We start from the raw sequence: 12,946 nt of genomic DNA, 5'->3' as shown, positions 1-12,946 counted from the left end.
ACCATCCCTCACTCTCATTATAATCTCCTTCCTTCCTTCCTTCCTTCCTTCCTTCCTTCCTTCCTTCCTTCCTTCCTTCCTTCCTTCTTTCCTTCCTCTTCCCATCTTCCCTTCTTTTTCTTTAAGAGCCGAGGTGGCACAGTGGTTAAGAGTGCAGCACTGCAGGCTACTTTGGCTGACTGCTAGCTCCAGTTCAAATCTCACTGGCTCAAGGTTGATTCAGCCTTCCATCCTTCCTAAGTGGGTAAAATGAGGACCCAGATTGTTGGGGGCAATATGCTGACTCTGTAAACCGCTTAGAGAGGGCTGTAAAAGCACTATGAAGTCTAAGTGCTATTTCTATTGCTATTTCCTCTTTCTCTTTCTCCTTTCCTGTCCCTTCTTGCATGCTCAAATGCAAAAGAGGATACATTTCCCCTTTTGTTTTGTTTATAGTTTGTTTTGTTAGCTCTCTGCCAGAGAAAATTGAGCTCGGGATCCGGTCCCAGGCTTTGAGTTTGACAGCCCTGATTTATCACCTTCAAAAACTGCCTCTGCTTGGCTGTGTGGACACATCTAATACTAGGACTGCCATTGGATATTATCTGATATGCATGCATGTATGGGTAGCTTTCAAAGAAAAGAAAATACACTTATCTAAGTGTCTCAGTGAAATATCTAAAGGAATATATTATTGAAACATTGTTTTTGATTACATTATAAATCTGGTAAATATACCCTTAGTGCTTATTTTTGAGTAGCAAAGATATTATCTGTGGGGAAAAAACTTCATTAAAATTTATGAAAACACTCAGCAATCTATACCTTGTCTGCAGCATTGTACTTGACAGTCAAATTATATGATTGAACCACATTGTTTGAGGTTACTTTGACATCTGAAGGCTCAAGGGGTAGCCCAAGAATCTTGATGTTCTCAAATATCAGATTATTTGGATCTATGTAGCCTTTACGTATAACTGCCATAGTTAAGACTTTCTGGAAGACAACAAAACACTTTTGTTCACTGATCTTAGTTATAATTTTCCATGAATTTGTATATCTCTTAAAGCTAAAACCATGTAATTAAGATATAAATGATAGCTTGTTGTAAATAAAGTACAATCAACATGTTTTGGAAAAGAAAATGTGTTACATCATGCAATTTAATTGCTATAATGAAATGAGTTTTACCTAGCATTTAAATTCAGTAAGATTCCTCAATCTTACCCAGTTTGTGGGGACAATAAGCTGACTTTGTATAAAATATACAAAAGAATGAAGGCTATTGCTTAACGCATTGTAAGCCGCCCTGAGTCTCCAGAGAAGGGCGGCATATAAATCAAATTAAAAAATAAATAAATAAAAAAAAATACTAAACCTGTTGATTGTATTTGTTACAAATAAGGGAACTGTTTAAATTAGATTCACGGATGCAGAAAAACAGTAAGGATTTATGAGGAAAATACATTAGAGCTGTAGATAAAATAAAATAAAATCGAATATTAGTTTATCCAACACTATTCACTAGTCACTTTATAGCTTTTCATTTTTGCAAACTATATTTCTGTCCACCAAAAATGCACTCACTTTTCCACATATTGTATTAAATTAACCCATTCATTTTTTACACTTCTTGCTCTGACTCACACATTTCTTAAATATCCTTCATTCTGCTATTCCATATAAATCATAGGCAGGAATATATTTATATCAAAAAATGCACTTCTTTAAACAGATATTCATTCTTCATAACAGGTCACATACTATCCACTACTTTTCTTTAAGAATTTATATATTTTAAACATATTTATCCAGTTAAAAACTGAATGAAATTTCTGGGAATCTCCATCACTAATGAAAACATACTTACATTTGTGACAGTAAAGTTATATAAGAGATACTTTTCATTTCTGACTGTATCTAAAACATATGGAGAAATACACTTTTAAATAACAAAGAAAAATATTAAAGCAAATTAATCAAATAAAATATTTTAAAGAGTTATGTAATATGCATGTAATAAATATATATTATTAAAATTCTGAATGATATTTGGCAGATCCATTCATAACTGGTCTTGATGTCCATCTAAATATCTACCTATAAATAATTGAACAGATGGAACAATAAAACATAATATCAATAGAACAACTGAAAGAACTGTGGAAAAATAAATAAAATATACTCCAAGCTACAGTGCAATCTAAGGTAAAGTGATATAAAATGTTCTGTAAATGATATAGAACTCTCAGCAATGGACAAATCATACAACAATCAATGTTAGAAATGCCATAACAAAGAAAGAATATTTTATATCCCACCAATTTTGATGACATGTTGCTGAAATTCAGTGGTGTGATTCTAGGGCAGGGTGTCAAAATGGCAGCCTGTGGGCCGGATTCGTCACATGCAGGCCACACCCACCCCAGATCCATGAATGGGAAAAACAGCATGAAATGTCACATGGCAGCAATGTGACGCCATGAGTTTGACACCCATGTTCTAGGGTATCAGAAAGGCACCAGAGGCTACAAAAGATCAGCTGTCATTATACATGTCATCTATGCATAGTTTCTAATTGAAGACATTGGTGTTTGGGAAAATGTGAGTTCCAATCTATCTAAACTATAAATCCTGGGGTCATGAGACCAAATTAGCTGAATGCCTCCATTCCAAAAAGAATTGCTATTATGGACACTGATTTCCTATCACATTCAAGATAATTTTATTTAATTTAATTAAAATAAATCACAGAAAAAAATTAACAATAAAGGCTGTTCATGGTGAAAGAAGAGATTTTAAAAATTATTAACCAGTAAGAAATGACATGCCTGGGTTGGTATTTGTCAAATAAATTACTGAAAAAATAAACTATTAAAGTATCTTTTTTTTTTCTATTCTAAAGATGTTATCCGTTGAATTTTTTTGAAGTGGAAGACATTTTTTTTCCACAATAACCTTTTATAAAACTATGTGACCCAAACTGCTTTATTATACAGAATAGACAATATATGCCTATTAAAATTCTAGACATAAACTTAATTGCTAAATACTATCTGCTCTTAACGAAAAAAAAAGTAGGAAATTTGCTAGCAAATTCTAAAGGGCAGGTACTTTTGATTGTAAAATCATTGCACCTACATTTTATTTAATAAAAAGATAACATTTATATTACTTTACTTTAAATGAATGCAATGAACGCCTGCTTATTTTAGATCTTGAAAAAGAGTCCAATATCTTTGGGATACAATATCATCAGTCTACCTTAAAGGCATTCAGTATTCATTGCAGCAATTATCACCCAAATTGTTCTTTCTTTTGCTCTCTTTTTTAAAAATCATCTCATTATTTTGCCTGCTTTTTTAAATAACCACTGGTGACCAACAATTATATATGGTACAACACAAAGGTCTTTGAAATCAGAGAGAAAGGTAATTTAAGAGATAACTGGTATTTTCCAGCACTTTAGAAACCATTGCTGGCAAGCAAATAAACTGCTGAATTATTGCTAAGCACTAAGATATCTGAGAATCTCCTAAATTTGATATCCTTTCCATATTTCCATAAATATCACTGCTACAAATCAGGAGTTTGAAATACCAATAAAGGAAAGTATTTGTAGCTCAGTGTTGAAATAAGAGGTCCTTGGTGCTCTTTGAGCTTGGTTGTTTTTTTGTAGACCAGGGGTGAAATGCTACCGGTTTGAACCAGTTCGGCTGAACCAGTAGCAATAGCGGTGGGTGGTTCAGAGAACCGGTTGCGATGGCGGCACAAGGTTCCACCCACCTGCCCGGTCGTCGTTACTTCCTGGTTTTAACCAGGAAGTAACCTGGTTTTTTACCCTCTGCGCATGCACAGAAGGATTTGCGCATGTACAGAGGGTCCGTGCGTGCGCGACGTGTGCACTTCCAAACCAGTAGTGAAGGTAAGTAGATTTCACCCCTGAAGTAGACATTTCATTATCCAGACTAGGTAACCTCTTCAAGTTGTTGAATATGAGATGGGCAGCAAATGAATTTTATAAATAAATAAACATCATGAGTGCTAGCAAAGAATGGTGTTTTCTCTCAGTTTATATTCTACTGGTTTGCTCTGTCAGCACTGATGATGCTACCTACTTTAGGTAGTGAAATTTCTGCAAGGCAACAACCAAGCTCAGAGAGCACAAAGGACCCTTTGTTTCCAAGTAGTTTTGATAAGATGAGGTCTTTGCTGAAATACTTGAACACATAAGTGCCCATGATGTTAATGTTGAATTGAACATACTGAAGATGTATTTCCATGATTATTGGCATACTTTGTTTTGAATTAGAAAAAAAATGTGTTTGCTTGCCCGCCTCTATTATCTATCTTCCTATCTTTCTGTCTATCATCTACCATGTTTCCCCAAAAATAAGACCGGGTCTTATTTTCTTTTGGGCCCCAAAATAAGCACTGGGGTTTATTTTCAGGGGTTGTCTTATTTCCCCCACAAATATTATGGTATCTATTATGAGCCATGGTGGCACAGTAATTAGAGTGCAGTACTGCAGGCTACTTCCCCTGACTGCCATTTCACCAGGCTCAAGGTTGACTTAGCCTTTCATCTTTCCGAAGTAGGTAAAATGAGGACTCAAATTGTTGGGGGCAATATATTGACTCTGTAAAACAAGAGGGCTATAAAGCACTGTAAAGTGGTATATAAATCTAAGTGCTATTGCTATTGCTATTGGTATTGCTATCTTTCTTTCTTTCTTTCTTTCTTTCTTTCTTTCTTTCTTTCTTTCTTTCTTTCTTCCTTTCTATTGTTCTTCTAACATTCTATCATTATATCTATCACATATCTATTTCTGTTAGTAAATTTACCTCTTGTTACTCCATCATCCCAGAATAAGTCTCCAGTTGCTTCTCCATTCTCATCTACAGCAATTATAAGTCCCATAGGCTTTGTACGGCTGTTAAAAAACATATTGTCTTTATTGGCCCAGATATTGAGAGCTTGTATAGTAAGACTACATTTTCATCCGTTCTATTCTTCTAAAGATATCATGAAATAATTGAGCATATAGGGATTTGTGATGGGGAAGGAGAATAATAATGGGGTGAAAGACTAATGTTTATTTGGAAATAAGTATCATTGTGTTAAATTAAGCTTTCTCACAGAAAATAAGCTAAATTGTTTCAATTGAGGTCTATTTACTATGAAACAAGGGGGACATCCCATCATAACCACAAACCAATTATAGGTGTATGTTGTTTGTAATTTCCAATTATATCCCATTTTATTGCCCATACAGTAGTCAATGTGATTAGCAGCAATCAATTATAGCACATGCTTTTGAAATTTCACAATCTGTGCACGCATTTTGGCAGACAAATGCAAAGTCAGTCAATCTCTTTTCAATCAATGACTTGCATACAGATGCAAATAAATGCATTTCAATGCTTCTGGAGAAAAATATAGTGGCAAAAAGGCTCTACTATACTTCACCTCCATTCTTATTGGTCAGAGATCCCTGGATATGATATCTACAAAAGTTCTAGAACTAATTCTAACTGCAGAAATGTATCTCTAATCAGCTTCTGGAGACCACATTGTCTGCAAAATGCTGCTAAAGCACATGAAGGCAGGACAAGAAGCAATGGATGGAAACTAATCAAGGAAAGAACCAACCTAGAATTACGGAGAAATTTCCTGACAGTGAGTACAATTAACCAGTGGAACGGCTTGTCTTCATAAATTGGCTGCTCCATCACTGGAGGTTTTTAAAAGACATTGGACAACCATTTGTGTGAAATGGTATAGTGTTTCCTCTTGAGCATGGGGTTAGACTAGAAGATCTCCTAGATCCCCTTCCAACTCTGTTATATTGTTATTCTGTTAAAATGTAGTACTGTCCTTTCTACCATGATTTTTCTGTTTTATTCCAGATCGATAGATAGATGATAGATAGACAGACAGACAGACAGACAGACAGACAGACAGACAGACAATGGGTGGGTGATGGGCAGGCAGGTATAAAAAATTGGCCTTCCAAAATTGTTAATCAAAGTTTGGACAGAAAAATTGGATGAAGTATTTCTACATTTTTCCCCAAACGGGAAACAAAATCTTCAATAGTTTTTTAAGGGTCTGGCCTCTGAATAATAGGACAGTAATAATAGGGGAAGAGAAAAAATATGGCAGAAATTACCTTGTGTCTTGTGACATTATTCCTTAGGAAGTAATTGAAGTGTGAAAAATAATGTAGCCACAAAGCTACTGTAGAGGTGATTGTATAATGCAAGACCAGGGGTGAAATCCAGCAGGTTCTGACAGGTTCTGGAGAACTGGAAGTGGAAATTTTGAGTAGTTCGGAGAACCAGCAAATACCACCTCTGGCTGGGCCCAGAATGGGGTGGGAATGGAGATTTTGCAATATCCTTCCCCTGCCATGCCCACCAAGCCACACCATGCCCACCAAGCCACGCCCACAGAACCGGTAGTAAAAAAAATTGGATTTCACCACTGTGCAAGACAAGATATTAACATACCCTCCTTGACTCCCTTTTCACAAATAAATGTAATACTACGTTCCCAAGTTCCTTCTTGGAATGAGATTTCAAAGGAGCAAATTCTCCTTTCATCATCTTGAAATAAGAACTAATAAAAAAAACATGCAGAGAATTTCTCTCCATACCAATAGTTGCATTTCCTCTGGACAAAACTTTAAATGTTCTAAACTTGGAAAAGAAATGTTTAATCCATCTGTAGAATTGGTTCATGCATTGTGAATATTTTGACTTCCTCCAAGCAACACTAATTGGTGTTGGATATTTGGAAACAATAAGCTGAATCTATGCCAGAAAAAGGAGATTTCCATATCATGTTGGAATTGTGTTTGTAATATTGTACCCAAGAACTGGAAAGTCTGCCTAAATTCCTAGATGACAGAAGAAACCTTTCAACCCTCAAGAATAGTGGTCTGAAAAAAAAATCCTGATGTTCCTACCATATATTTTGGGTCATCAGCACTTGGGCTGCCTATCAGGGCCTCTGCTATATCTAACTTAAGTAATTAATATTTTCTTTTAGTATCTGATATCTTTTGTGTTACTGTCAGTGGTGGGATTCAGCTGGTTCGGGCGGGTTCGGGCAAACCAGTAGTTAAATTTCTGGCTGGCTCCACCCCTTCCCACATCGCCCCTTCCAGAAGTCCCCACGTGCCCCAGTTTGGCAATCCAGGTAACTGCAGGGAGGCTTCCTAGGCCCAAAATGGGTGCAGCGTGTGTGGCGGGCCCCCCGTGGCCTGTTTTCACTCCCAGGAGACTTCAGGAAGGCCTCCTAGGCCCAAAACAGGGTGCGGAATGGGTGCCCCTCACGCCTGTTTTTGCTCCCAGGAGGCTTCAGGGAGGCCTCCTAGGCCCAAAATGGGGCATTATATTGCAATTTGTTATTGTGAGGTTAAATATCAACTGTCTTTTCCTTCATACATCATCGGTGCTTTAAACAAATTAAATAGATGTCACAGCTGCATCTTAAGAATACACTAATATCAGAAAATACCTGTAAACAGTTGTGTTGGCTGGTTCTTGAATAGGAAAGATGTATCCTCCTCTAAGATGAAGTCCAATTTTGTTTTTTGGAAGGAACATTTGACACTCTTGTTTTCTGCAAGGTGCTTTTATACCCTATTTTTATAAGGAAACTAGAATAAAGGTTTACTATCCTCATAAAATTGTTAGTACAAACTAGGATTGATAATCCTACAAACAAAGAAGAATGCATATATTCCTTTTATAATTGTAATTGGAAGAGGAAGAATGTCATGACTCTGTTTATGTATTTTGTATTATACGAAATGAAAAAAAAATGGTTAAAGTTCAAGTCAATTAAAAAAACCAAGTTAGTATACAGTAATTCAACTCTTCCATTTGTATTGAGTAAATTCAACTGTCACATTTATGGGGGGGAGGGAAAACCAGAGACATTCAACTTGACTCAATTTGGAATTTGAAATTTATCTACGAATTTTAGCTTTGGATATCTTAATGTGCTTCTTTAAAAAATGATTGTATTGCAACTTGTGTTTTGCTTTTGTTTTTTGGTGGGATAGTTTTAAAACATAAAATGCTCAACAACCCACTCATACCCTACACAACTTTCTTAGAAAGGCTAGACAATTTGTTTGATGTACTACTACTTTTTTAATCATCAAAGGTAACCTGATTAAAGCAATGCTTCAATGAAAGTGAAATATTTTCTTTGATCCAAAATATCTAAGCATTTTGATTTGACCTTTTGTGTAGACTTTGCAACTGAGTACCCCTACAAAATTCTAAGCAGTTCCAGACCTTTGACACATATGAATTTTAAAGTGTATAAAAAATGATGTACAGATTGCTACACAGCAGAGTTAATTTGAAATGTTAATAATATACTTTTAGGGGAGACATTTTGTAATAATAATAATAATACACTTACCGTCTCATATTCATACCACACAGCATCAGGAATGTATGCTGTTACCTTATCAACACCCTGAAATATTAACAAGAAAATATTTCATTTATTAGCAACATCAAAGGGAAATACCTTGATATTATTTTGTATTTTTTTCTAGGCTGGAGGTAGATGAGGGTGAAAGTCTTTCTCTTTGATTCTTTCCTAACTTTCCTACTGGAAAAATTATTTGTCAAGCATTTTTTTCCCATATTATAATGTAAATTGCTATTTCCACCACAAAATGTCCTAAATTGACTGTAGACTTGGAAAGTTTGAAGAATGGAAAGTGATTATCAAGTTGTCAATAGTATATGCTGGTGGATTTGTAACAGAAATACGTGTCATTTTGAAGCAACAGTGAAACAAACAAAAAAAAAGAAAGAGATTAAGAAAGAAATTGAGAAATTAAGAAATTAAGAGAGGAAGGAAGGAAGGAAGGAAGGAAGGAAGGAAGGAAGGAAGGAAGGAAGGAAGGGGGAAAAGTGATTTATTTTATTCCATCAAACAGAAACATTTTAGCACAATAACTTAATATTTGGCTTCCTCTAAAACCATTTGCTAAATTTCCTTTAGTTAAACTAAGGGTGAAAGTACTACTTGAAGTTTGAAAAGCTAATATTACTTGAAAAGCAACTGTTCACACAAAATGTCAGGTCTGCCATCTTTGGCTTGGCACCTTATTGGCATGGGGTGAATGAACAAATGAGCAATAAACCTGTCAGTATATGATGGAAAATAGGGAGTTGGAAAAATGACAGCTTGACAAAGAACAGAGAAGCTCAGTTTGTGCCAGTACTCAAGGCCATTTACCCTGAAAAGGAATGTGGATTACCCCAAACATCTCAGCATTCTCAAAACCTCAAGGCGACTCTTCATTTCTTGAAGACAAACTGACCATAACTGGAAGGCTGGGATGAGGAGAAATTTTCTGTATCTTTTTAGCATGGGAAATTTAGTTCTAGTCTGACATTACTGCAGCCAGCATGTTTTCGTAAAAGAATCTATTACTTTAACCAAATGCAATGAGAATCTTTCTTTCCTAAGGTATCAGACTGGGGCAGGTCTAACACAAAAGGAGATAGGAAGGAACTATGATGAAAAAGGACATGCTCATCCAGTGGTGAAATTCAATTTTTTTTTTACTACCGGTTCTGTCGGCGTGGCTTGGTGAGTGTGGCAGGGGAATGATACTGCAAAATCTCCATTCCCACCCCACTCCAGGGGAAAGATACTGCAAAATCCCCATTCCCATTCCACTCCAGGGGAAGGATACTGCAAAATCCCCATTCCCACCTCATTCTGGGGCCAGCCAGAGGTGGTATATGCTGGTTCTCTGAACTACTCAAAATTTCTACTACCGGTTCTCCAGAACCTGTCAGAACCTGCTGGATTTCACCTCTGTGCTCATCTCTTTCACTCAATTATCTAAATTATTTTATTATTTCTACTGTTCTATTTATCATGTAACGGAGATTGTGGTGCACGTTAGTATGTACTCACTGCAAAACATACAATTATGTATATTGCAACTTAATAAAAAATTAAATATACCGGATCTAAGACTGGAGTAATAAGTAGTCCAGGTCCCCACAAGAATTGTCTGTCTATAGTCCAGGTGGCTTCATCGGAGTAGAATCTAAAGAAGTATTACAGAATTAAAGTTATGTTTTTCTTACTGTTGAATCTTAAACAACTATTTATGTATTGGGGACACTATTGACAATTTCAAGTATAAGAGTAAAGAGAAGGTTTCAGATTTTAAGACAACTCACAAGTTGACATTGCCACATGAAAAATAGTATGATTAGAAACTTAGTTATGCTTTGATGAAATCAACGCAGTTGGATTCAATATGCAATATATTCTTAAACATTGTCTATTAAGGCTTTTAAACATCCCATGCCTTAATGAAGCTGAGACACTTTTAGTTTTGTCACTCAGACCGTATTTTGGATTAATGCATAAATATTGATATAAGCAGGTTTTTATACTGTTCCTCTTTCTTACTGACGGCTGTAAGGTCATAAGCTACTTTAAATATGCAATTGTGTTTGTGTGTATGCATATACATCGGCATTCTATTATGCATATTCTATTTTATGTATGTAAATGTCTGGTTTTCATTGTACCATTATCTCACCAATGTTTTGCAACCTATCTGCCTTTCCTTGCTTTGATTAAATCCAGATACAAGGCATCACAAAGGAAGTTGTTTTCTTGTATAGGAAGCAAAGGTAAGTAAGGAGACATAAGAATGAAGAAAGCCTATGTGTCAGAAAGTTGCAAAAGCAACAGCACTATCTACTACCTTAATAAAAAAAAATCAGATTAAATATATTATCAAAATAAACGAGAGAAAAAAATCCTTCCTCCTTCTGAGAATAAGGTAAAAGCTATTTTGCACTGGAAAAAAATTTTCCAGTGAGCAATTGCAAAGTCAGATTTTAACACAGCTTTAGTATCTCCAAAAATATCCCTAGAATGTTAGGAAATGCTTGGATTATTGTGAACAAATTCCAGATATCTTCAAGCATCAGTGAGCTCTAGGCATACAGATGGTTTTTATTTTTCAGCAGTTTAGCTTGCTGGAAACTAAGAGTATTTCTCCTGGAGTTTATTAACACAATCCATAATGATTAATTATGATAATTGTCTATTTATTCCTGTGAGAATAAGCCTTATACCTTGCTATAATCCTCCATGGAAATGGAATCTAGAACTCCAGCTACGCCCTTCAGAATTCCAAAGCTTGCTTGCTTACTTGCTTGCAATATATATATTGAAGCTAGCCAATTGAAGAACCTGTTGTATCCAGTCTCAAGCATCGCACTGTGCCTCCTTAAATCCTTAAGTCAGACCTGATAATATTTAACACTTCATTGTTCTAATTTGCAGCAGAATAGAGGCATCCTACTTTCTTGTTTGGAAACCTTCATAAAATTTAATCTGTAAAACGTTCATCTGGGACAAGACTTTTAAAGAATTTAACTTTCTAATAATCTGAAATAGTATTGGGATCAACTACTTGGAGTCTATAAAGGCTAATAAGAGCTGAGGTGGCGCAGTGGTTAGAGTGCAGCACTGCAGGCTACTTTGGCTGACTGCTAGCTGCAGTTCAAATCTCACCGGCTCAAGGTTGACTCAGCCTTCCATCCTTTCAAGGCTGGTAAAATGAGGACCCAGATTGTTGGGGGCAATATGCTGACTCTGTAAACCGCTTAGAGAGGCTATAAAGCACTATGAGTATATAAGTCTAAGTGCTATTGCTATTGCTAATAAATACTGTGCATATGTGTGTCTGTCTATGTGTTTGTGCATGTAAGACATAAATATAAAAACAGGGATACATAAATATGCAAAGTGCAAAGTTCTTTCCCATCATCCAAAATCTTAAAAGCAAGAACTTACTCATGTAGAACAGGTCTTGCAACTGTCTCTCCCCGAGCATGTGCTTTATAAAACAGGGTATAGAGATATGGCAACAAAGTATAACGTATTGTCAGGTAGTGTTTTGTTGAATTCACCAAAAGTGAGTTGTGTCCAAAATGTGCTGGATCTTTAGGCTAGAAATAAATATTTATAAAGTTACTGGGGGAAAAAAAAGGCTTCAAACAATTTTAGAAGCTTGATCTAATTTTAAAATTGGCCTTACGGCATGTGCAGCAGCATTATGGTTCCTAGAAAATGGATAAAATGCTCCAAGTTGCAACCATCGTCTACAAAGTTCTTCTGAGACATTTTCAATGAAGCCACAAATATCTGCTCCAATCTAAAACGGAAGCATATTAAAAATCATTGACATACTGTATGATATATCTGCATAAGCTGTGATGCTAATGTATTCACAAATTCTACATTAATCAGTTCTCAGATGACCAATATAAATTGATTTATATTGGTCTTTGATAGAGATTTTAAAAAAATCTAAATCATGTTTGGATGATTGAGCAAAGAGAAATAGAATAGAATAGCAATGAGATCAGCCACTACTCTATGTAAATATTTGAATCTAACTTTTCTAAATATATTTATATGTATATGTACACATACATATACACATATAAGGTAAAGGTAAAGGTTCCCCTCGCACATATGTGGTAGTCGTTCCCGACTCTAGGGGGCGGTGCTCATCTCCGTTTCAAAGCCGAAGAGACAGCAATGTCCAAAGACATCTCCGTGGTCATGTGGCCAGCATGACTAAACCCCAAAGGCGCACGGAACACTGTTACCTTCCCACCAAAGGTGGTCCCTATTTTTCTACTTGCATTTTTTATGTGCTTTCGAACTGCTAGGTTGGCAGAAGCTGGGACAAGTAATGGAAGCTCACCCCATTACACAGCACTAGGGATTTGAACCGCTGAACTGCCGACCTTTCGATCGACAAGCTCAGCATCTTAGCCACTGAACCACCGTGTATGTACATATATACACATATATGGATGTATATGCATGAATGTATATACATATACATTCTATGATTAAGACCTATGAAAAATCAATCAA

General features: G+C 35.9%; 1 protein-coding gene across 1 annotated transcript in view; it reads right to left on the bottom strand.

Annotated features, from left to right (window-relative positions):
- The window catches only part of SI (sucrase-isomaltase), a 107,482-nt gene that overhangs the window by 46,588 nt on the left and 47,948 nt on the right, over positions 1–12,946 (bottom strand). Inside the window, exons 16-23 of the mRNA XM_070946468.1 lie at positions 12,096–12,212; positions 11,852–12,006; positions 9,995–10,079; positions 8,423–8,479; positions 7,505–7,629; positions 4,825–4,913; positions 1,850–1,899; positions 805–975 (exon numbers count right to left, since the gene is read on the bottom strand). Coding sequence (XP_070802569.1) covers positions 805–975; positions 1,850–1,899; positions 4,825–4,913; positions 7,505–7,629; positions 8,423–8,479; positions 9,995–10,079; positions 11,852–12,006; positions 12,096–12,212 — 849 coding nt within the window. The remainder of the gene's footprint in view (positions 1–804; positions 976–1,849; positions 1,900–4,824; positions 4,914–7,504; positions 7,630–8,422; positions 8,480–9,994; positions 10,080–11,851; positions 12,007–12,095; positions 12,213–12,946) is intronic.

The sequence above is a fragment of the Pituophis catenifer genome, unplaced genomic scaffold, assembly GCF_029215685.1.
Source record: "Pituophis catenifer annectens isolate HBS135680 unplaced genomic scaffold, rPitCat1.0.hap2 SCAF_6, whole genome shotgun sequence".
NCBI classification, from domain to species: Eukaryota; Metazoa; Chordata; class Lepidosauria; order Squamata; family Colubridae; genus Pituophis; species Pituophis catenifer.
Note: the sequence above shows the minus strand (reverse complement) of the source record. Positions and strands in the feature narration are given on the sequence as shown.